This window comes from Callithrix jacchus, chromosome 22, assembly GCF_049354715.1.
Source record: "Callithrix jacchus isolate 240 chromosome 22, calJac240_pri, whole genome shotgun sequence".
In the NCBI taxonomy this organism is placed as follows: Eukaryota; Metazoa; Chordata; class Mammalia; order Primates; family Cebidae; genus Callithrix; species Callithrix jacchus.
The window spans coordinates 38743174-38769102 of record NC_133523.1 but is presented as its reverse complement, the minus strand read 5'-3'; the positions used below and the strand labels follow the sequence as shown (position 1 = coordinate 38769102).

The following is a 25929-nucleotide window of genomic DNA, read 5'->3' as shown; positions in this document are numbered from 1 at the left end:
TTAACTTTATTCCATTTTTCCAGCTCTAATTTTTTTGGCTAAGATGTCTTTATTTTGCTTTCTTTCAGACTTGGCAACTGCAGTTGGAAAAGAAGATTCAACTTCAAAGCAGAACATTTTTGATGAAGAACCAGCTAATGGAGTGAAGATAGAATGTTTTACAAGGGATGATCCTTGGTTATCTTCATGTGAAGAAGCTGGTGACTATAAAGATCACTTGGAGGAGCAACAGGAAAAAGAAGAGATATTTTTGCAGGAAGTGGCTTTCACTCAAAGGAAAGCAATTATTCATGAGAGAGTCTGCAAAAGTGATGAACCTGGGGAGAAGAGTGGTCTGAATTCCAGCCTATTTTCATCCCCATTTATACCCATAATAAACCATTTTCATAAACATGTACCACATGCTGAAAAATGGTATCTTAATTCTGCTGTAAACAGTCATCAGAAGATTGATGACAATGGGACACTATGTGAAAATAATGAATGTGGAAAGCCCCCTCAGAGCATTCACCTTATTCAGTTTACAAGAACTCAAACAAAAGATAAATCCTGTGGAATGCATAACAGTATTCAATCTTTTTGCCATGGTACACCCCTACAGATACATGAAAAAATTCATGGAGGAGGAAAAACCTTTGATTTTAAAGAATGTGGGCAAGTTTTGAACCACAGCATATCCCATAATGAACAGAGAATTCCTGTTGAAGAGTGTCTATATAAATGTAGTAAAACCTCTCAGAGTTCCTCCCTAACTCAAAGCATGAGAAATAATTCTGAAGAGAAACCTTTTGAATGTAATCAATGTGGGAAATCCTTCAGTTGGAGCTCTCATCTTGTTGCACATCAGAGAACGCATACAGGAGAGAAACCTTATGAATGTAATGAATGTGGAAAATCCTTTAGCCGGAGCTCGCACCTTGTTTCCCATCAGAGAACTCATACTGGAGAGAAGCCTTACAGGTGTAATCAGTGTGGGAAATCCTTTAGCCAGAGTTATGTCCTTGTTGTGCATCAAAGAACTCATACTGGAGAGAAGCCTTATGAGTGCAATCAATGTGGAAAGTCATTCAGGCAGAGCTATAAACTTATTGCACATCAAAGAACACATACTGGAGAGAAGCCCTATGAATGTAATCAATGTGGGAAATCATTTATCCAGAGCTATAAACTTATTGCACATCAAAGAATTCATACTGGAGAAAAACCCTATGAATGCAATCAGTGTGGCAAATCCTTTAGTCAAAGTTATAAACTTGTTGCTCATCAGAGAACTCACACAGGAGAAAAACCCTTCGAATGTAATCAGTGTGGGAAATCCTTCAGCTGGAGCTCTCAGCTTGTTGCACATCAAAGAACTCACACTGGAGAGAAACCGTATGAATGCAATGAGTGTGGAAAATCTTTTAACCGCAGTTCTCACCTTGTTATGCATCAGAGAATTCACACTGGGGAAAAACCATATGAATGTAATCAGTGTGGGAAATCCTTCAGCCAGAGTTATGTTCTTGTTGTACATCAGAGAACTCATACTGGAGAAAAGCCCTATGAATGCAGTCAATGTGGGAAGTCCTTCAGGCAGAGTTCATGTCTTACTCAACATCAGAGAACGCATACTGGAGAGAAACCGTTTGAATGTAATCAGTGTGGAAAAACATTTAGTTTGAGTGCTCGACTTATTGTACATCAAAGAACTCATACTGGAGAGAAACCCTTTACATGTATTCAGTGTGGAAAAGCTTTCATTAATAGCTATAAACTTATTAGGCATCAGGCAACTCATACTGAAGAGAAACTCTATGAATGTAACTAGTTTGGAAATCTCTCAGCTGGAATTTATTCCTTTTTATTTCATTCTTTTAAAGAATTTATTTTAAGGTAGTACATGTAGTGGGAAGAGCTGCTATAAAAACAATACATGTGGGAAAACTTCCAGTCAGTCCTCTATTACTGTGTATCTGAAATTTGTTCTGGAAAAGGGAGAAATCTAAGAATGAAATTTCAACCTAGCAATTCCATATACAACATTAAACTTGGTTCTTATGACATATTCCTATGAAAATAATAAGTATTGGCACTTTTCCTTGCAGAAAGCACTCAGACCTGAATCAGATCACTTTTCAGCCTTTTGGCTAAGATCAAGTGCAGACCTGAATCAGAAAAAAATCATGCCAAAGCCATCTGCCAGTGTGTTAGACCTCATTTTCCATAAAGAGTAAATGGAATGCTAACACTAGTGGGCTTATTGAGAAGATTGAAAGATTGCTGTAGTGTTTAGAACTTAGGCTGGAAAACCATGTTTTAGTGCATCATTTTACTACATGATGTTCCAATTAGATAGCTCATAATCTGTTCCATACAGCACTTGCTGTTGTTAACATGTGAAGATTTTGTAAAATTTAGGAAAGTGTCTATGATACATAGTGAAAAATGTGAGTCAAGAATATAGAAATAATACTTATATATTATGATAAAGTATGTACAGATTGAAAGGGATAATGGGTGTATCTATTCAATTTTTCAGTTTATGTTGTGCCTTTTTGGAATGTATGCTGTTGTGCTATAATAAATGATATACGTAAAATTATTCAAAAACAAAAATGAAATACAAAGATTTCCTTTTTTGACTATTTAGGAAAGACTAAGCAATCAGATAGCAAAGATCCCTCAGGATAATGAGATTTATGTTTGGATTAGCATGAGCATGTTACTATTTAAGATATAGATTCCTAGGGACATTTCCTCCTTGAATATAAAACAGATCCCTGGAAATAGGTGTCTAGAAATTTTGGCCAGAAATGGTTCGATATGAATTGGGAATGCATGGGAAGTATAGAGGGCAAGTGACCTTATTTTCATATATCCAAAGCAATATTAAGGAGCTCTATTTTCACGTTTTTGTTTTTCCCCTTATATAGTATTCTCTTTCCTCTGGGATATGTTCCCTGAAGTGAGAGTCCTCTGAATGGAAGCGTGCTTCCCTGGCTCAGCGCTGACCACCTAAATTACACCTGCAAGAATGCTTTCATGAGGTAAGCTTTTCGTTACTCTTTGATATTTAAGATTTGATTAACATGTCTTGCTGACCTTGCCCCTGAATCATGAATTTGAATCCTGTGGATTACCATGTATTGAAGCCTCTGATCCCAGAAAGGTAATAAGTTGAAAGTTGAACTGAGAGACCAGATAACAGAGGTTGATACCCTGGGAATAGGAAGGAAAACTTAAGGTACATCTAAGTGTGTAGATCCTCTTATATGTGGACATTTCTCAATCAAACACTGATCAAAAATACAGATTTTGCAGGATGCAAAGCTCAAATATATGGAGGGCCAACTTTTTATATACATGCGTACACAGGGCCAACTGTGGGACTTGAGTATGCATAGATTTAGGTGTACGTAGGGTTCTGGCACAAATTCCCCAAATATGCTGAGGGATGACTGGATGGTGACTTACGGTGGCCAAGACATAGTTTCGATAATTTAAAATATTAGAGTAATTTCTATCATTTGCTCAATAATTTTCCTTTGCAGAAAAGATTATAATTAGAAAGTGGTCAATGAAAACTAAAAAGAAGTTAAAGCATCAACAGGCCAAAAATTTGTAATTAAACTTTTGAGCCTAAAATTTGGGGTTAAAAAGGAGGATCAATAACTAGATTTTAATTACATATGACACATGAATATATATATATTCATAACATTTTATGAGTAAACATTTGTATAAACATTTTTAGCTGTGTGTAAAATTCGCAAAAAAACAAACTATACCATAGAAAAATTTATAGAGATTTTATAGGCCAGATTTAACCCTACTGCAGTAAAATTATAAATCAAAAGTGCCAAAATATTTTTAATACCTGGATGTTAAGGAATGCTCTCCTGAAACCAATTTTTTAAGAGAGTAAATCAAAACTGAACTTTAACATCACCTTGGAAGTACCACATCAGACCACTTAATGCCCAAACCTGTGGGATACAGAAAATGCTGTTCTCAGAATAAAATAGAAAGGCTATCGCTTAAAATGACTTCTTTATCAAAAGAGAAAGAAAAAATAAACATGAGGACCCATGGTGACATTATGGAAACTATAACATAAATGAACGTCAAGAGAAACAACAAAAACTAACAAATGGAAATATGTAAAATCTTAAGGTGATCAAGAGTTGAATTCTTCTAGGGGGTTTCTATTCAACATTGTTTATTTTTTTCCTGTCTTCCTTCTATGCTCACTTTTCTTCTTGACGTGTAACCTTTAGCATTCCCTTAACTGCAGTGTATGTGTGGTGACCTCTCAAAACTTCTGTGCCTGAAAGTGTCCTCAGTGGTCATGAACTCTTGAATGGTAACTTGGCTAAGGAAGACAATTTTAGGCCAACATTGATTTTGCTATATTATTTTGAAAATATATTTTCTTCTGGCATTTAATGCCAAAGATAATTTTTTTGGATAATCTTGTTTCTTTATAGAGTAATCCAAGCTGTGGATTACTTTCTGCTCAGTTTCTCAGAATATGTTTTTAATAGGAGGAATTTGGTATAATTTCTAGGTTATATAGAATTCCTAGCAGGGACCTCTCAGTTTTCTATTGCTTTTCTTTGTATTCTCTCTGAAATGCTGTTTGACAAGTGTTGGAGCCCCACATTCTACCTTTCATAACTCTTAATCACTTTTCTCTTAGTTTCAGTCATTTAGGAAAAAGTCTTTAGAGTTACTACTGTTTCCTATCTTTTCTGTTTATTTTTAAATAATATTTTTCATTGTCAGTATTTTATATTGGTGCTTTTCCACATCTCTCCACCCTAGGCAGCTTTCCCAAGCCTTGGGGGACCAGCTTATAATGACTCAGGAATCTGATGCCTCTTGCTGCCTGTATATAAGTAATAAACCCACCTCATGTAACTTGTTGCATGTGAGTGTGTTCTGTCTTAATGAATTCAGATCTAAGTTGGTAATCAGTGCTGTGAACTTGCCTCCCAGTCTTCCCAAGTGAAATTAAGTCCATTTGCAACTTCTATCAACAAACTGGAAAAATACTGATTTTTCGAGATATAATTCTGTGGGCCTAAGATTAATAGGATTTAGCAAGTTCACTTTACTGCATCCACTTCCAAGGACAGGATCTCTGGGCGATGGCCATTCCTCTTTTGAAAAATTCCTCGTGTAGGAAGATGGTTCAGATGTTGATTATAAGTTTTAAAGCTGAAAATAATAAAACCAGGTCAAATTACCAAGCTGATACTCAGAAACTTTGGTTGTTAGTAAATAAAGCTTTCTAAAACTGCTTTTGTAAAACAACCATCAAGGTGGTGATGTAGGAAGTTATTACTGAGATATACAGAATAGATGTATTTTGTACAAAATCCACTAAAGTTTTTTAAATATACAAGATGTATCTAAAAACAACATCATAAAGTCTAGATTTCCCTCTCCTAGCTGAAATCTCAAAAATATAAATAAAAGCATATTTAATTTTGTTAAACCTAGATATAAAGTGAAGGATAAAAATCACAAAATAAAGTGGAAACAGTGCAAAATCATTAACAACTGAGCAGGAGTGTGGGTGAAAATAGATATCCTCAGCAGGTACATTTCTCTGAAGTGAGGTGGACCCCCCTTAACTACAGACTGAGATCCTTCACAATAAAGAGAACAAAGTACATTATCTATCCTGGAGTCATTCTGTCTCCAAGAAAAGGCTGGAAATGACTGCGAGAAAAACATATTTGCATGAAGCAGTCACCTCCATGGCACAGTAACAAATGCTAGACTGCATAGTGAGCAGCCCTATAGCTGACTTCACTGTTGAGTAGGAAGGAGTTAAAGATAAAATACTTCTACACGTCAACTATAAGAACTATAAGAGCCTAAGAATATAGCTGTTCAAGGAAGAACTTGTTAGGGAAAGTGAATAGATGAAAATGAGTGAGTACCCGGCTTGTACAAAGACTACTGGCCCTACAATTATTATTTAGAACTATAAGCAAGAAAGATGGGAAAACTTGGGCCAATCCAAGGCCACCAAGAAAAATGTCCTGCAAAGGATTGATGGCTCACATCCAAAAATAGCATATATTGGCCAGGTGCAGTGGCTTATGCCTGTAATTCCATCATGTTGGGAGGCTGAGGTGGGCAGATCACCTGAGGTCAGGAGTTTGAGACCAGCCTGGCCAACATGGCAAAACCCCGTCTCTACTAAAAATACAAAAATTAGCCAGGCCTGGTGGCACATGCCTGTATTCCAGCTACTTGGGAGGCTGAGGCAGGAGAATTACTTGAACCCAGAAGGTGGAGATTTCAGTGAGCCAAGATCACACCACTGCACTCCAGCTTGGGTGACAGAGCAAGACTCCATCTCAAAGAAAAAAAAAAGGAAAGGAAAGAAAAATAAATAGCATATAGCTCTCTACAAATTGTAGCAGCCTGGGTTCTTAGTTGGAAAGCACATGAGCCACCTCTAGCCAGTTGATTCAGAAAAGGAGTTTATTAAGAGGACATGTGGCTCCAAGAATTGGCAAGAACCTGTTACGACCACAGTTATGGCTATACAGAAAGAAACAAGTGCCAGAATCCTGGTCTGGAGCCCTTAAAAATTTTGCAGTCACGTCTCTGACTAATTTTCTTTTTTGGGATTCCAGGGCTGAGGCAGGTACCTGGGTCTGGTGGATCCTAAGTTGTGACTGGGCCTTAGCTTTCAGGAAGGTTGGAAGTCAAGGGCACTAGTGCCTGGCATTTTCCGGAGAGCCTTGTGGTAGGTGGACTCTACCTTCCAGTCACACCAGTTAAGTGGACAATTTGTCATTCATACAATTGGTACTCAATAACCAGCACTAAAGGAAAAACTAAGCCACCTTTTGCTCAGCCAATCTATCAACATTTTCTTCACTTTTTAAAATGTTTATTTTTGGCTGGGCGCAGTGGCTCACGCCTGTAATCCCAGCACTTTGGGAGGCCAAGGCGGGTGGATCACGAGGTCAAGAGATCGAGACCATCCTGGTCAACATGGTGAAACCCCATCTCTACTAAAAATACAAAAATTTAGCTGGGCATGGTGGCACGTGCCTGTAATCCCAGCTACTCAGAAGGCTGAGGCAGGAGAATTGCCTGAACCCAGGAGGCGGAGGTTGCGGTGAGCCGAGATCGCATCATTGCACTCCAGCCTGGGTAACAAGAGTGAAACTCCGTCTCAAAAAAAAAAAAAGGGTTTATTTTTAAAGATATGTATATATAACCTCCTACCTAATTTAACACAGCTATCTCACAACCAAAGACACACAGGGGGAGTCCAAACCTTCACTTTACTGCATCCACTTCCAAGGACAGGATCTCTGGGCGATGGCCATTCCTCTTTTGAAAAATTCCTCGTGTAGGAAGATGGTTCAGATGTTGATTATAAGTTTTAAAACTGAAAATAATAAAACCAGGTCAAATTACCAAGCTGATACTCAGAAACTTTGGTTGTTAGTAAATAAAGCTTTCTTAAACTGCTTTTGTAAAACAACCATCAAGGTGGTGATGTAGGAAGTTATCACTGTTTAGGGTAATTCAATCTGTATTTGGATTTATTTGGGGTCTACCTATAACAATGACTTTGTTTGATCAACCTTGCAGTAAAAATGGTGTTGTTATATTTAAAAAATGCTGCTTTAGTTATTTGCCAAGTGGATCTTGATGTTGGAACAGCAAAGTTAGATTTTCTGTTTTATTGGCAGTGTGATAATGTTTTGTAATCCGCTGGGGATGACATTTCAATGGACATACGTTATTGACTGATAAATCTTTCTGTATTATTTTATATCACCCATCTGGATTCCTTTATGTCTTCTGTGGTCTATTGAATTTTTATTCTGAAGTCAAGACAATTTTCATGATCATTTCTTGTTTTCCTCAAGGACAATTTCTGGAATTTTCTATCAGGTTAAGTTCTTGAAACTTGGATTTTTTTTTTTTTTGGGATATTGTTCCTCTTGCTTGCCCAAGTTCTATTAGTCTATTCCTTGACAGTGTTTACTTACGTCTGAATTGTTGGTATCTATGCACTTGCATCACTGAAGATCTATTAGGTTGGTGATTTTTGTAACCATGGTATCTTTCTCTTATTCTATATTTGGTTTGTTCACATTTTTCTTCACCACATCACTTGCCTTATGAGAGGGCAAAGGCCACACTATGCCTACAGGACACTTTGTGGCAGTCTGAAACTTTCTAGAGGTGGCAGTTTATGGATTTTCTGTACTTTCGAAAAACTTCAAGGACATGTCATTAACCTGAATTGGTAGTTTGTATAAAAATAATGATTATGTGTAGATGTGATAATAGGTAGAATGTGCTGAAGATTTAGTAGTTGGAAATAGGCTAAAAAAGAACAAAACCTATGGCAAAGCCAGAGTTCTTTTTTCTAAAGAAACCTCAAAGCCATTTATTATTTTCTCTGTTATTACTATTCTCTACTAATTATATGGGGAGTCCCTTATTGATAGCAGGTATACGTTGCACTGGGCAGAGGGAGTTGGGGCATCTTTTCATAATCTCGTGCTTTAATGCAATGTCGCTGGTAGTGTTGATCATTTAGACTTGCATATAATACAGCCAGTTCCAAGATGTATCTTCGATTTGGGGCATCTTTTTATAATCCAGTGCTTTAATTTGATATTGCTGGTAGTGTTGATCATCTAGACCTGTATCTAATACAGCCAGTTACAAGATGTATCCTCGAGAAATTGGATGCCCAATCACCATAGCATCACTGTGTGGTGTAGCCTCTACCTGTGCATGAATATTCAGTATCCAATTATCTCTCCTGTGTCAAATGGGAAGATGCAGTGATTACTGTGTTTTGAACATTGGAATTTTTTGAACATTGTCCTCAGATATCAATGGTACAGTTCAGTTGCATTTTTGTTATAAAAAGAAAACTAAAGTTTCTGTCTTTAAGTAAAATGTTAGGGGTTAAATAAAATAAACTAATTAAAATTAAGTTGTAGGGTTTTGTGATTATTTGTGTTAACATTCAAACTCATTAACAAACATTGAATTAGGAAAAATTTAAAGAATATTGAGCAGAGATTAAAACTAGAATTAAATCGGATGTAGCATTACTTCATAGTCTTAAAGGCTGAGCAGCTTCTTGGGTTGCACCATTATCCTGTGGATCCATCAGTACATAGTAACAATGTGGATTAGGGATTTTGGTGAGTAGCTTACCTAAGGCAGAAAAATTAAAATGGGCTTGTAACATACTGTGGCCAATAGATAAAAACACCTTCAGAGTCATAATAATAGAAGATCTGTGTATAGTGGTATGTGCCAGATGGCGTTTGAAGTACTCTACAGATATTAATCGTAAAATCCTCACAACAACCCTATGAGGTAATAACTATAATCTCCACTTTAAAATGGAAGAGACTGGGGCAAAGAGAGGTTCACAATTAAAAACTAGAGGGGGGCTGGGTGCAGTGGCTCACACCTGTAATCCCAGCACTTTGGGAGGGCAAGGTGGGTGGATCACGAGGTCAAGAGATCGAGACCATCCTGGTCAACATGGTGAAACCCCGTCTCTACTAAAAATACAGAAAATCAGCTGGGCATGGTGGCGCGTGCCTGTAATCCCAGCTACTGAGGAAGCTGAGGCAGGAGAATTGCCTGAACCCAGGAGGCGGAGGTTGCAGTGAGCCAAGATCGCGCCATTGCACTCCGGCCTGGGTAACAAGCACAAAACTCCATCTCAAAAAAAAAACTAGAGGGAACTGCGGTTTGAATCCATTAAATGGGGTGGTTCTAGAGGCCATGCTCAAAACCACTACAGGGTACCAAACTGCTGCAGATTAGATAAGATTCACAGCCCTTTCCCGTGAACTTCATAGGATCTGCATGGACCATGGCGCATCCCACATACTGTTGACGTTAGGCCCTTAAAATCTCTTTGATTATAAAAGACTTTCTCTTGTGTCTAGAAGTTTTAGAAGCCAGAGGACACTTCTCCAAGGCAGTAGCCTCCTTTGAACCCAAGAAAAAAACCTTTAAGAACTCTTTATCTTCACATTTCAAGTACAGAGGCCAAAGCAACTCCATCTTGGATGCTAATGTGCCATGTTGACTTCTGATTCACTCCTGTTCGGGAAGACCTCTAAGATGTCCAGTTTATCTATTGTTTCTTGTATAAGGGCATGTAGTTACTGTAAATCCTGCCCTTAGGTTAAAACTATCTGGAAATTACTATGCTTCATTTATCCTACATACTCCTTCTTAAGCACATATACCCTTTCCCTGTGGTATATAAGTCCTCAGTCTGGAGGGTAATGGCATTGGATTCACCATCTTGTTTCACTGCCACTGGAGACTTAGACATAGCTTCTGATCACAAAGTCCTGTTAAATTTCTTTTTTCTCAGAAACCAGATGTGTCACTTCTTTCTTTAGCCTTTCAGCTTCCTCAGATTTTTGCATAGACCCGTCCGCTGTGAAACATAAAGGTCTGGTTGTCTTCAGAAGCTGCCAGGCAGAGTAAGTGAGGGGATCTCCTAACCAGCATCGTAGAGACAGGACACTAGCAAGAAAAATAAATGCCTTTGAGGACCTTCACAAATGGAAACAGAACCTATTTTGTATGACTGCCAAAGATTACTTTCTCCAATCAAGTTCTGCTTCAGAGACAAACCCAGAAGGCTCTGCTCAGCATGATTTTTTACATTGAAAATACTGCCTACCCACTTACACATGCAGACAACATAACTCAGAACAGATTCAGTGATTCATGTGTGTGGAAAAAAGGTTTAACCTCATTGATGATATCAAATCAGAAAAGTTGTTCTGGTTTTCTTTTAAGTCTACAGCATCTGGTATTCTCAGATGTTCTCCCATCCAAGTATTAATGAGGCCTGACCCTGCTTAGTTTTTGAGATTGGACACATTCCGGATGGTACAGCTATAGACAGAAAATGTATCTTTTTAATTGTATAATACAACCTGATGGACAAAGAAAGAACAAGCCATGGGTGGATGGATAAATCTCTCACTTTCATTCATTGTTAAGAGCATAAATTCAGATAGCTTTTCTAGAAAGTAATTTCTATATATCAAGAGTCATCTAAATACTTAGACCTCTTGCTTCATATTTTTAAAAAACATTGTCTCTGACATGGACAAAAATGAATGCCAATGGAGTATTACTGCATTATAATTATGTAAAATTGTTTAAGAAAAAGAAAAATCTTAGCAGAATAAATAGAAAAAAATGAGGCTTATCCATAATGAAATAGTATGCAGATATGTAAAATGTTTTACTAAGAATTTGTGATGGTATTGTCTTATCAACAATTGACATTAGATCCAACCCATATGCCTACAGGATAAAAACCTTAGCTTAGCAGAGAAACAGGAAAAAAATTGTATATATGGAGCAGTTACTTCTCTGTGCAAACAGTTACCTTCTGCTCCTGGTGGAACAGGATTCTAATGGCCTCATGTCCAAGATATACCATTATAATCTGAGATCTTATTTCTGCCCCTATTTCCCCTTATTCTCTGTGATCCAGTGGTTTTCAATCAGAAGAGAGTGCTTTCTCAGGAAGATGCATCAGGATCCATGGTAGAATCTTACACATATGGAATCTGCAATCCTAATATATAGTCCTCAAAGGAAGCAAGTGAAACTGTGCAGCCCTGATGGAGAGAGATTGATGAGAGAGTGTTAGGCACGTGAATGATTTGGAAGTAGGATATGTTTAAAAGGAAAAGCTCTCTGCAGATAAGAGAAAAGAACCAATCACGATAATGCCCATCTGCTATTAAACTGTACCTTGTACCTAGCAAAGCCTGAGAAAAAGAAGCTATTTCTACATCCCCAGAGATGCCCACTCTGCCAACACATTGACTGATTGATTGATTGATCGATCGAGATGGAGTCTCACTCTATCGCCCAAGCTGGAGTCAAGTGGCACAATCTCAGCTCACTGCAGCCTCCACCTCCCGGGTTCAGGCTGTTTTTGCATCTCAGACTCCTGAGTAGCTAAGACTGTAGGTGTGTGGCACTATGCTCAGATAATCTTTTGTATTTTTAGTAGAGATGGGGTTTCACCATGTTGGCCAGGGTGGTCTTAAACTCCTGAGCTCAGGCAATCACAAAGTGCTTGGATTACAGGGGTGAGCCACTGCGTCTGGCCTGCCGCCACATAACCAGCACATTCCCCAAATAGTTACTGAGTATTTTCCTCTTTTGGTCCTTATCCAGACCACAGTGTCAGACCTGTGGTAGTCCTGTTGGAGCACACACATCACTTCACATAATTATGAAAATACTACAGTCATTTCTAACTAGAAGTCTGGGTAGTGTTAGCAGTGCAGCACCACTGAATTTTGAGGAAAAAAAAATGTTGGAATCAGAAAGGATGGCAGGGATTGCCCTCACCCATTACAGTCACAGGGCTATTTTTCATAAACCATGGATATGCTCCATGGTCTTAATCCCATTAAGTCCAAGCATTTAAATGATCTCCCCTCCTTTAAAAATACAGTAAAATACTCAGGGAAAGTTGAGGACATTGTTGTCAGTACTGGAAAACACAACAAAGCATCATTATTGCAAATTATCTTTGAAACATTTCTGCTGCATTATACAAATGTGTGTGGTTGTCAGTAGCAGAGGAGCAGAACAGAGAGCACTTACTACCAGTCCCAGAGGAGGACTCTGGACACTCACGCCCATTGCATTTTGTCATGGGAGTCACCAAGGAAGGCACAAGGCAGAAAAGCACTGGATGGAACATTTTACTTACACAGAGAAGAAGCAGAAAAGTATCAGTTTCAGTAATATACCTCAGTCCCCCATGGTACCCCTGCAACCCTGGAACCAGTGCAGCTCAGTTTGCCTATTTGCACCCATCTCTTGAAGCCACCTTTGAAGGATCTTGGCCCTTTCCATAAAGTGTGAAATGCTGAACATTGCAGGCATCCCTTGGAGACCACTGACCCACACTTTGAAGGCATCCCTTGGAGACCACTGACCCACACTTTGAAGGCATCCCTTGGAGACCACTGACCCACACTTTGAAGGAACACTCAGTGAGTCTGAAACAGGTTAAGTATCTCTTTGGAAAGACATATTTCAGGCTCCAGGCCTAGTCTTACATGGCCCAGTGGGGTTGAAAGACTGTGCCCATGAAACGGTCTTTTCCTAAGAAAGACGGTTGAGCAAAGTTCCAAGTCTGACTGGTTTTGCCCATCTTCAAGAAGCACAAAGGGGATGTGAAAAAAACACGCTCAAATGAAAATTTAGCTGACATCTTATCTTACAAGTCATGTAAAGAAAGAAATGATATAGCTGAATAATAGACTAGATGGTTTAATTACGTTTTGAGTGTTACATATGAGCCATGATGAGAACTAGAAAATAAGGTAAAAATAAAAAATACGTAAGCCATGAACATTTCATATCGGTGACTGTCTGTCACCCAGGAATTACTTATAGAAACTCACAGACCTCACTGGGGTCCTCCCCTATGTCTCCCATCTCTTCACTCCCAGCCCTCAGGGACTCTCTCAAGTCTCCAGGTTACTCTCCAACCATCCCTAAATCTCTGCAACAGTCAGGCCTCAACACCCATGTAACAACTCAGGGACTTCACAGGGCTCTGGCCCCATGTCTTCCAGCTCTTTACTCCAGGTCCTCGGCTACTCTCCTGTGTCTCCCAGCTCCTCTCCAATCATCACCAGATTTCTATCGCAGTCAGCCTCTCACAGGTAGGAATCACCTGGCAACTCAGAGACCTCCCTGTGTACCTCCCACATGCCTCATCTCTTCAGCCCCATCCCTCAGAGACTCTCCGGTTTCTCCCAGCTCCTCTCCAGCCAGCCCCAGATTTCTGCAGCAGTCAACCTGACACACACAGGAAACACCCAGAAATTCAGAGACCTCACTGCACTCCTCCCCGTCTCCTATCACTTCACGCCTTGCCCTCAGGGACACACCCATGTCTCCCAGTTACTCTCTACACCTCCCCAGATTTCTCCACCAGTCAGCCCCCACACCCAGGAAGCACTTGAAAACTCAGGCCCCTCACGGGGCCACACCCACATGTCTCCCAACTCTCCACACCTCAGCTTTCTCCACCAGTCAGCCCCTCATACCCAAGAAACACCTGGACACTCAGAGTCCTCACAGAGCTCCACCCCCATGTCTCCCAACTCTTTACTCCAGCCCCTCGGCCACTCTCCTGTATGGCCCAGGTACTCTCCCATCATCTCAAGAGTTCTGCAACAGCAGCCCCCCACACTGAGGGATCACCTACAGACTGACCAATCTCAGTGCCCTCCTCAATCATGTCTCCCATTTCGTCACCTGCAGCCCTCAGGGACTCTGCTGTGTATCCCAGCTCCCCTCAAGCCATCCCCACATTTCTCTAGGACTTAGCCTTTCACACGCAGAAATCACCTAGAAACACAGACCTCCCCATGCTCCTCCCCCATGTCTCCCATCTCTGCATCCCCATCCCTTGAAGACTCTCCAGTGTCTCCCCACTCCTCTCAGCCATCCCCAGATTTCTCCTGGGGTTGGCCCCTAACACACAAGTGTCACCCTAACCTCTCTGTGCTCCTCCCCCACCTCTCACTTCTATACCACCATTCCTTAAAGCCTCATCTGTGCCTCCCAGCTACTCTGCAACCATTCATAGTTTTCTGCAAGAGTCACCCTTTTGCACTCAGGAGACCCCTAAAAACTTACAGAGCTCACCTGATTATTACTCAGTGACCTCCATCTACACAGCAACGGCTCCCACATATTCCCCAAGGGGACTGAACCCATCTTGTTTTACACTCAGACACTCCCAGGGCTTCACAGTTACTCCCCGCTGTCATCATTTAGCTCTAAGTCCTTGAAAATCTGGGCAACATGATGCACTTAGCTGCTCATTTCTCCACATTCCTGGTCAGGGTCCACACCCAGCCCCTCTTGCGTTCCAGGCTCAGACACAGGCTTGTCCTTCTACTTTCTACTGTCACACACTTGCTGGTAGAAGAGGCCTGTCTAAAGGCCAACATCAGCAGGACCGTCCTGCCTGCTGACATGGCTGCAGGTGCCCATGCCAGTGCAAATACCCAGCCTGTCAGCGTTCCTGTGGGCGACACTACTGGCAATATCACTAGCTTCACCCTCCTTCCTGGCAGTGGCACTTGGTGTGAACCGCCATTATCAGATCTCTGATTTGTACATATGACCATTTTCCCTGCTCTCAGCTTCTTTCATTCACAGGCCCTCTCATTGTTTCTGCCTCCAATTCAGACATTTACTCATCCTTTCCCCCTATGTCTGCCCCTGTCTCCATGGTAATGAATTGTATGACCTTTTGTATATTCATAATTGTACACAGTTTTAAATCAAAATTTGAAACTTTTAATTACATTACAATTTATAACATTCCAATTAACCCCCTAAGAAAAGCCCTGTAAACATTAGTCACTTCCTCTTTCTATCTCCAAGCCCCAACCCCAACCACAGCCACAACCGTCGCTCCAGGTAACGGCTACGTAGAAAGCTCTATGCTATCTGCATATATTTATTTAGTCTGGATAGTTCCTATAAACAGAATGGCACAACATGTGAGCCTGGGCAAATTTAGCCTATCAAACTGGGAAAAATTTAAGAACATGCTTAGGTCTACCTTGGATATGCTGAAATTGAAAATGTAAGTTCATTGGAGATTAAGGTGGTAACATCCCTAAAAACTAAAGAATCCTAGGCAAGCATTGCAAATAATTTGATTGTCTATTCATGTAGACAACTATCCGTGATATATGACCTGCGAGGAAAGAAACGGTTACCAAATATTATGCCATTTGGGGGAATGGGATTTTTAAGAATGTACATTGACTCGTGTAAATCAAGGGTCAAGTATGAGTTTAATTTTTCCTTACGTGTCTTTATGTGAAATATGCACCATGCTTGAAATAAACATTTGAAGGGCTTTTACACTAAAACCAATAATGCTTTATATCCCTGGTGAGTGATAATGGAATGGTCTGAGAATATGGGCAGTTTTGCTACATTGTTAATATAAATGAGATTTGGAATACACATTCAATATGGCATCACTTAAGTGAAAACACACACGCAAATGCTCTAAGTCTATTTGTAACCATACACGAATATGTAGAAACTGATCTGAGACAACAATGGCAAAATTGTTAATGATGCTCATTCTGGAAGAGAAATGGAATGAACGAGGAAGAGGAGGTTGGTGTAGAAATGGGGGCTTGCATTTTCACTGTTTTGTCAAAACCTAAGAAAACCTTATCTTAAGCATATGTATCATTTTCATCAGGAAAAATAAATAAAGTCATAGCAATATGCAGACATTATTAAAGAAACTAGCTGTGAAACAAAGTGTTAAACTGAAAAAGGGACACACGGATTTTTTTGTTAAAACAATGCTTCTCAACCTAGGTGTGATGAGGGCAAGTCTGTGAATTTGATCGCATATTAAAAGAAGAACAGATAGCAAATTACTGGAGAAAATTATCCTCAACTCATATAACAGATAGTAGCTAATTTTTTAAAGAGAGTGTGGTCAGGAAACACGGAGAAAGGAGGAATGAACAACTGAAAAATGAGTGAACAGCCAGGCCTTGGTGATGTGTGACTGTGATCCAAGGTACTCAGGAGGTCGATTCCAGAATTCTTGGTTTAACCTAGATATTAAAGACTATAACAAGCACTGACTGAGCCACCACACTTCAAACTGAGTGACACAGAGACCCTGTATCTAAAACGACTTCTTAAAATAAAAACTTTGAGAAATGAGCGAAATATTTTCAAAGGCTATAAACCGAAAAATGATGAAAACATATCAATATCAACTAGGAAATGAGATTAATGCAAATATCCTTCTCGTATTTCTAGCTGACCAAAAGCAAACATTTCTATCAATCTGGTGATCGTCAATAGTGTGAGAAGATCGACCTCTTTTCCACTATAGGTTGAGTGGCAAAAACAAAAGCAAAATGTGTTTTCCTTGGCTCTCACACCGCAGCAGTCGACACGGAAGACTTCGGTGACCACCTCTGTGGTGATTTCTCTCCATCAAGCAAGCACACAAGCAATTCTGCTGTGGACAGTAGCTGTGTGTTCATAAAATGAAAGGGAAGACTATCCACCTGGGCATAGCATGAGATCCCATGGGTCCAGGGCACAGCCACAGAGGATTGGCCTCCACTGCAATGACAGTGGGAAGCCCCTGGTTGTTTTACCCATGCTTCTGACTGGCTGGCTGTCAATCAGTTTTCTACCACTATTTTGTTTTTCTTGTATATGTGTGTGTGTGTGTTTTGTTTTGTTTTGTTTTGTTTTGAATTCCATTAATCTGCCTAGAGCAGCTGACAGGACTCAGGGAAATTCTTATATTTACCAGTTTGTTATGAAGGAAATAGCAGGGCATTCAGGTGAAGAGATGCATAGGACCAGGTTTTGGGGAAAGGGCGCACCACTTTCCCAAGTGTTACATCCAGAAGGTCTGTCTGTAAACCCAGTCCTTTTAGGGTTCGATGGAGGCTTCATTTGATAGGCCTAATGGATGAATCCCTAGGCTATTGGTGATCAGTTCAACCTTCTGTCTCTCTGCCCTCCCCAGAAACTGGGCATGGGGCTGAAAATCCCACCCCTCTAGTGTTGGCGTAATCTTTCCTGTGAGGAGCCCCAGCCTCATCCTGAAGGCACCCAGGGGCTGCCAGCCACCAGTCAACCCATTAGCATATATCCCCCAAAACCCACATCACTTTGAAGATTGCTAAAATTTTAGGCCATGTTGCCCAGGATGGTCTCGAACTACTGGGCTCATGAGTCAACCTGGGCAAGACCACTTGGCTCCCTGACTGCAGTCCCCTTTTAAGGGTGAATGGTATGTGTGTATATATGTATGTATATTCCTCAAAAAAACATATTGAGAACCTGTTAACTGCAGTTGCCACAGAGAAGGGGTCCAAATGATGGATGAGGGGGAATGGTTTTATTGGATTTTTTCAGTAATGTCTAATATTTTATATCAGTCATGTTATTTACAGTTAATACCAATAACCTCATAAAGATTTAACATCAATGGGGAGACAAGGCCTCTCCTGCAATGTTGGTAGGAAGATTGAGAGTGACAGTTACTTGGAAGACTCTGAGACATGGCACTTACCAGGACAGACTCTGGAGCCAGGAAACCCCTGTTTAAATTTCGGCTCCACCACTTCCTAAAATATTTCCATTCTTTGTCATTTGTTTTCCTTATCTTTAAGATGTGGAGGCCGGGCACAGTGGCGGATGCCTGTAATCCCAGCACCTTGGGAGGCCGAGGCGGGTGGATGACGAGGTCAAGAGATTGAGACCATCCTGGTCAACATGGTGAAACCCCATCTCTATTAAAAATACAAAAATTAGCTGGGCATGGTGGCACATGCCTGTAGTCCCAGCTCCTCGGGAGGCTGAGACAGGAGAGTTGCTTGAACCCAGGAGGCGGAGTTTGTGGTGAGCCGAGATTGCGCCATTGCACTCCAGCCTGGGCAACAAGAGCGAAAACTCCGTCTCAAAAAAAGTATGGATAATTATACTTTCCATTTTTTTTTCCTTTTAATTGCATTTTAGGTTTTGGGGTACATGTGAAGAACATGCAAGATTGTTACATAGGTACACACACGACAGCGTAATGTGCTGCCTTCCTCCCCTTCACCTATATCTGGCATTTCTCCCCATGCTATCTCTCCTCAACTCCCCACCCCCCTCTGTCCCTCCCCTATTTCCCCCCAACAGACCCAGTGTGTGATGCTCCCCTCCCTGTGTCCATGTGTTCTGACTGTTCAACACACGCCTATGAGTGAGAACATGCGGTGTTTGATTTTCTGTTCTTGTGTCAGTTTGCTGAGAATGATGGTTTCAAGGTTCCTCCATGTCCCTACAAAGGACCCGAAGTCATCATTTTTGATGGCTGCATAATATTCTATGGTGTTATACTTTCTATTTTATACTGTCCTTGGAACTAAATGATTTACTATGTCTTAAGTTCTTGGAACAGTGAAAGAAATATATGAAATATTATACAAATTGAGCCCTAAAGGTGCTTGTTGAATAAATGAGTAATATCCAGTAAATGTTAAGCATCGCCTTTTACTCATCTCCTCTGTTTCTAGAAATAAAGGCTTCAGAATTTAGTAGTTCACATGGACTCTCAATTTGAATCTACTTTGATTCTTTTTACATGTGACCCACAAGTGTAGGATCAAGGCAGAAACAAGTTTACTTAGCAGGAAACTAAAATTTTAAACTCCATCTAGCATAGCAGGAGCTCAACTTACAATACAAGCTTCAAAATTGCAAACGCAAATGGGCACAGCTGGTGAACCATTGAAGTTGAAGGAATTTAGTAGGACAAGATGACTTCAACAACCCACATAATGAGGGTTAACCTCCTAGGGTGTCATGGTCAACATGGTAGCCAGTAACTATATGTGACTCCGATGGAGCATCCCTAATCTGAGATCTGAAATGAACCAACATCTGAAATTTTCTGAGCACTAACAAGAGGACACAAGACTAGAATTCAGCACATTAGTGCTCAACACAAACACTGTTTTATGCACAAGATGATTTTAAATAATGTATAAAAACATCTTCACACTATGTGCACATCTTTGTATATAAAACATAAATGGGCTGAGCAAGGTGGCTCACACCTGTCATCCCAGCACTTTGGGAGGCCAAGGTAGGTGGATCACCTGAAGTCAGGAGTTAGAGACCAGCCTGACCAACATGGTGAAACCGTATCTCTACTAAAAATACAAAAATTAGTTGGGCGTGGTGGCACACACCTGTAATCCCTGCTACTCAGGAGGCTGAGGCAGGAGAATCCCTTGATCCTGGAAGGCGGATGTTGCAGTGAACTGGGATCATACCACTGCACTGTAGCCTGGGCAACACAACAAGACTCCATCTCAAAACAACCACCTCCCTTAAAAAAATCGTAAATGAATTTTGTGCTTAGAACCGGTTACCACACCCAAGATATCTCAGTCTGTTTATGCAAATACTCAAAAAATCAAAACGTTTCAAAATCGGAAACACTTCCACTCCTAAGCATATGAGACAAGGGATTTTCAACTTGTACTGACTACTTCACTATGATAAGTCGAAATAGAGATAGATAGGCTGTAAGTGTAAAACATTGTGTTTTGAAGACTTACTACATAAACAAAAAAGGTAAGTTGTCTTATTAGTAAAATTTTATGATGATTTCATGTGGAAATGATAATGTATTGGATGTGGTACTTAAATAAAAAGTTATTAAGGGGCTGGGTGAGGTGGCTCAGGCCTGTAATCCCAGCTCTTTACAAGACCAAGGCAGGCGGATCACGAGGTCAAGACATCGAGACCAACCTGGCCAACAAGGCGACACCCTGTCTTTACTAAAAGTACAGAACTTAGCTGGGCATGCTGGAGCATGCTTGTAATTCCAGCTACTCAGGAGGCTGTGGCAGGAGAATTGCTTGAACCTGGGAGACGGAGGTTGCAGCGAGCCATGATTGCTCCACTGCATTCCAGCCTGGCAACAGACCGAGACTCCGTCTCAAAAAGAAGAAAAAACTATTAGGGTTAACTTCATGTGTTTGTACTCTTTAACATATGGTTCTAGAAATGTTCAAATCTCATCTGGAGCTTGCATTTCTATTTCTGTTGGACAGCACATTCCTAGAGCAACAAGAGCTGTATTGCCAATGACTATGTGACCTGTAGTTCACCTCAGATGCACCCAACCAGCTTCTCTGTTGAGGCTCCTGCGCTTTAGTGGGCAGAACATGAATTTGCCCCTCTCAGGACTGTTGTCAAATCACAGCAACCCCCGCGTGGGAATATTATGTTTTTTCCCTGATCCTGGACACTCTAGAATTCAGGTTGAGTTCAGGTTGATCTCCTGCACTTCAGTTTCTAGATAATGAGCCTTAAGAGTTGTGCCAGTGTCTGGGAAAAGATTATGTTCTTCTTCAGTCATCTGATCACTCCTTCATCAGCAGCTGGGCCACCCCTGCCCTTTGCTGTCACAGCCCCTTCCCTTCCCCCTTCCACATCCTTGAAAAGGGGCTTCCATGTCAACAACTGACAGAAAGGAGCTAATGTGTAATTATGCCACCATCTCCTCTGCCAGATTAAGACCTCAAAAATAGCATTTTGAATCAAGAAGTTTCAAAATATGCTGCGTCATCCTCAGCTATGAACCTGTGTTTTAAAGCTAATTGTTCCCGCCCAGTGAGGCAAAATGGCACTCATTTCTTCTACAATACAGAGATCCACAAAATATTCCTGTGATAACATCACTGTCTTCATTGGGACTGAGAGACATCAACTCTGGTAACAGAAAGCTATTGACCCTGAATAGGGCAAGTGAGAGTAGAACAGAAGATCCATTTTGATGTAAATGTTTACATAAAATGAAGTATTTGTCATGACTGAGCATTGCCACTCTCAGTCTGAGTAACAGAATTTACACAAACGGAATTCTAAACCAGATTAGCATAACTGACAGCTTAATTAGATAATCTAATTATCTGGAGCCAGCGCCTTGATGTTTCTCACCACTCTCATCCAGTGAATGCACCACTCTTGGAGACCTGGCCTCCAAGTCTCCAGATGGTTCCAGAGCAGAAAGTTTATACAATGCATATCTCCACTTGTTTCTAAAAGTGTTTTCACTTACACAGGTTCTCCTTCTGAAACTGCCATGCATCAGGGTCGGGGGAGGGCTTGTTACCACACAGACCTGTGGATCTCGGGTTTGAGGGTTGCAAGGATGCAGCTGTCTCAACAGCACAATGTGAGAACCCCAGCACTAGATGGTTTTCAGTGTTAAAGTGCGCTGAGTTCATAACCTATTTGGCCAAGGAAACTTGTAAGTTCTTAGATTGTCCCAAATGTTTCACGGGACATCAAATCAGAAGAGCAGGTTCTAAGAGGTGGAGCCTGGGAAACTTGGGTGAGACTCCTAGAAAGGGGGAGTGAAGCTCCGCCCTTTCCGCTGCCAGGCCACGCCCTAAGGCTACTTAAGGACGCCCAGGCCGCCCTGTGCTCATATCTTCGCAGAATCAAGCAGCGGCTGGAGCGTTCTGCAGACTCTGCGTGAACTTCGAGCTTACAGCGTCTTCTGACCTGGAAGCGGACTCAGAGGACAGGACGGAACACTTGCGTAAGTGAACCTCTTTCTGTCTGTCACACTGGTTTGTTTATTCCCATTTTCTTAAGGAGCATATAGCACACACACACCCACACAAAGACGCATACACGCACACACACATTCTTGCGCCAGCACGCGCAGGGGCGCGCGCGCACACACATACACACACACACGCACACTACCCTTCGTTGTGGAGGGTCAGAAAATTGGTAGGGGGCCTGGGAGCTGCGGGTTTCCTAATCATGTCTGCATCAAAGAACACTGGGGTCTCATCTGGCTCCTCCTATGAGCGGTCCCCCAGCCTGGCCTCCTCAAGATCCATGCCAGCCTCACACAGCTTCTCCCTCTCCCCTCCCAGAAGCTCAGACTTAAGAGGAAGCTCCTCACCAGGAATCTGGAGCTGCTCTTCACCATTCTCTAGTGTTTCACCACACTCACCTCCGTCGTCGCCACAATCCCACAGGCTCCCATCTCCCTTTCCTAATCCTGATGGACACTCCATGAAGCCATTATGCTCTCCTGTGTCCTCCTCTGGGGATTCTTTAGAGTCACCATGTTCATCAGAAATATACCACATATTCTTACTGCCATCACCCAGAAGCTCACCCCTAGCCCTTAGGGACTTTCCTGTGTCTCCCAGCTACTCTCCTAACCACTCCAGATTTCAGCTGGAGTCAGCCCCCCAGACTCAGGAGTTACCTACAAACTCACAAACCTCACTGCACTCCTCCCCTATGTCTTTCATCTCTTCACCCCCTGCCCTCAGCGACTCTTCTGTGTCTCTCGGTCACTCTCAAACTACCCCCAGGTTTCTGCCGGAGTCAGCCCCACACACCCAGGAGTCCCCCAGAAACTCACAGGTCTCAGGAGATTATGAGTGGCCCCCCAGCCCTGACTCCTCCAGATCCATGCCTGCCTCGCCCAGCTTCTCCCTCTCCCCTGCCAGAAACTCAGACCCAAGGGGCAGCTCCTCACCGGGGACGTGGAGGTACTCTTCACCATCGCTTGGAACTTCAGCACGCTCACATCCATCATCAGCAGAATATCACAACTTTGCGTTTCCCTTTCCTAACCAAGCAGGACAATCGCTTATGCCATTGTGCTCTCCCGTGTCCTCCTCTGGAGATTCTCCACAGTCACCCTGTTCAACAGTATACCATATGTTCTTCCTGCCATCACCCAGCAGCTCACCCCCAGCCCTCAGGGACTCTCCTGTCTGTTCCAGCTACTCTCCAACCACACCGAGATCTCAGCGAGAGTCAGCCTCCCGCACCCCAGAATCACCTACAAACTTGCAGACCTCAGCGAAATCCTCCCCAGTCTCTATCTTGTCTTCACCCCCAGTGCTCAGGCACTCTTGTGTCTCAGTTAGTTACCCTCCAGCCATCTCTAGATTTCAGCTGGAGTCAGTTCCAGGCACCCAGGGCTCACCACCAAACTCACCAGTTTCGCTGAGTTACTCCACAGTGTCTCTCACTTCTCTATCCCCAGACCACAGGGACTCTTCTGTCTCTCGCAGCTGTCCTCCAACCGTCTCTAAATTTCAGCTGGAGTCAGTTCCAGGCACCCAGGGCTCACCGCCAAACTCACCAGTTTCCCTGAATTACTCCCTAGTCTCTCTCACTTCTCTCTCCCCAGACCACAGGGACGCTTCTGTCTCTCCTAACTGCGCTCCAACCCTCTTTAGATTTCAGCTGGAGACAGTTCCAGGCACTCAGGACTCACCACCACGCTCACCAGTTTCACTGCATTACTCCCCACTCACTCTGATGTCTTCACCCCCAGCCCTCAGGGACTCTTCTGTCAGCTACTCTCCAACCATCTCTAGATGCCAGCTCGAGTCAGTTCCAGCCACCCAGCACTCACCACCAAGCTCACCAATTTCACTGAGTTACTCCCCAGTCTCTCTGATGTCTTCACCCCCAGCCTTCAGGGACTCTTGTGACTCTCTCAGCTGCTCTCCGGCCATTTCTAGATTTCAGTGGGAGTCAGTTCCAGGCACCCAGGACACACCACCAGACTCACCAGTTTCTCTCAGTTCCTCCCCAGGCTCTTTAATGTCTTCACTGCAGCCTTCAGAGACCCTCCTGTCTGTCTCAGCTACTCTCCAACCATCTCCAGATTTCAACTGGAATCAGCTCTCCACACCCAGGAGTCACCTCCAAGCTCTCAGACCTTACTGCAGTCCTCCCCCATTTTTTTCAACTCTTCATCCCCAGCCTTCAGGGCCTCCCCTGTGTCTCCCAGCCTGTGGCTCCTCTCCAGCCATCCCCAGATTTCTGCAGCAGTCAGCCCCAGGCACCCAGGAAAGCCCTAGACACTCAGAGGCTTCACCAGATTATTTCCCTGTGACTTGTATTTCTACAGCGATGGCTCCCACGTGTCCCTCAGTGACCCCGAACCCATCTCCTTTTACACTCAGACAGTCCCAGGGCCTGACAGCTACTCCTCATTATTGCCCTTCTGTTCGAAGCCCTGGCCAGTCTACTAGCCAACATGCCACAGTGACCGGGCCATTTCTCCACATTTCTGGTGAGGGTCCCGCACCCAGCCGCAGCAGAGCCCCTCCCGCATCCCGTTATCACACACAGGCCTGTCCCTCTACTTGCTACTGTCACACTCTTGCCAGCCGAATAGACCCCTCTAATGGCCGACATCACCACCCAGCCTATCATCACCCCTCAGCTGTGCAGCGGGACCCTCCTGCCTGCCAACATGGCTGCTGGTGCCCGTGCCAGTGAGAACCTCCAGCATGTCGGCGTCCCCTCGGGCGACACCACTGGTGAAATGGCTAGCGTGGCCCTCCGGCCTGGCAGTGACACTGTTGATGTGAGCCCCCGTTTCAGATCCGTGATTTGTAAACCGGACCATTTCCCCTTAGCTCCCTTTCTTCCATTCACGGGGGTTTTCATTCTCTCTGTTCCTGCCTCCATTTCAGACATTTACTCACCCTTTTTCTCTTTTTCACTGTGTTGGTGGTGGTCTCAACGAGATTGTGCTACATATGATTCCCCGGTTAAAGCTGATGAATTTTCCTGGTTAGAAATTCTGGTAAAATCTTGAATAAATATGGCAAGAGTAGACATCTTTGTCTTGTTTTTTTATTAAACTGATTTTTCATAATTTTTGTTTATTGTAGAGATTGGTTATCACTCTGTTGCCTAGGCTGGTCTCATCCTCCTCAGCTCAAGCGATCCTCCCAACTAGTGAAATTACATTCATGAGGCACTGCACCTGGCCCTTTGTCTTGTTTGTGATGTCAAGTGGAAAGCATTTACATATTTTGCCATGAAACATAATGTTTACTCTGGGATTTTGGTAGATGTTCTTTGCCAGGTTAGAGACGTTTCCTTCTCTTCTTAGTTTCTAGATTCTTATCGTGAATAATGTTGGATTTTGTCAAATGCTCTTTTATGTCTGTTGAAATCATCATGTGTTTTTTGTTTTGATAATCTAGTATGTATATTTCACATTGAGGTCTCCAAAAGCTCTCAGGATTCATATTTTTGGTTACAATGAATTCTGTTTGTGTTTTGACTGTTTATAGATATTCCTTTTATTGGATCTTGCAGTCTACACATCATTGAAATATGCAAAAATGCACATTTTCCCCTTTCCATGGAGAAAGTGATATTTCACGTTGGGTCATGAATTCTGAGCAATAGTTCAAAAACAAAGGAAAGGATAACCTTACAGACAAAAGAGCAATAGCGGCAAAATCAGAGACCTGTAAAAGTGAA

The 25929-nt window shown here is 42.3% G+C and overlaps 1 protein-coding gene and 1 long non-coding RNA gene across 18 annotated transcripts in view; one reads left to right on the top strand and one right to left on the bottom strand.

Annotated features, from left to right (window-relative positions):
* Nucleotides 1–2598, top strand: part of ZNF180 (zinc finger protein 180) — a 21719-nt gene extending 19121 nt beyond the window's left edge. For all 17 annotated transcript variants that reach the window (XM_035283897.3, XM_008988198.5, XM_035283898.3 and 14 more), the window contains one exon: nucleotides 69–2598. In XM_035283897.3, the coding sequence (XP_035139788.3) occupies nucleotides 69–1810 (1742 nt within the window). In that variant the 3' untranslated portion in view covers nucleotides 1811–2598. The remainder of the gene's footprint in view (nucleotides 1–68) is intronic.
* Nucleotides 1807–25929, bottom strand: LOC118150084 (uncharacterized). Its single transcript, XR_004737920.3, has 4 exons — nucleotides 25140–25929; nucleotides 11426–11660; nucleotides 7292–7405; nucleotides 1807–5202 (listed from the first exon to the last, which is right to left on the bottom strand). It is a non-coding gene; the product is annotated as an uncharacterized LOC118150084 (long non-coding RNA).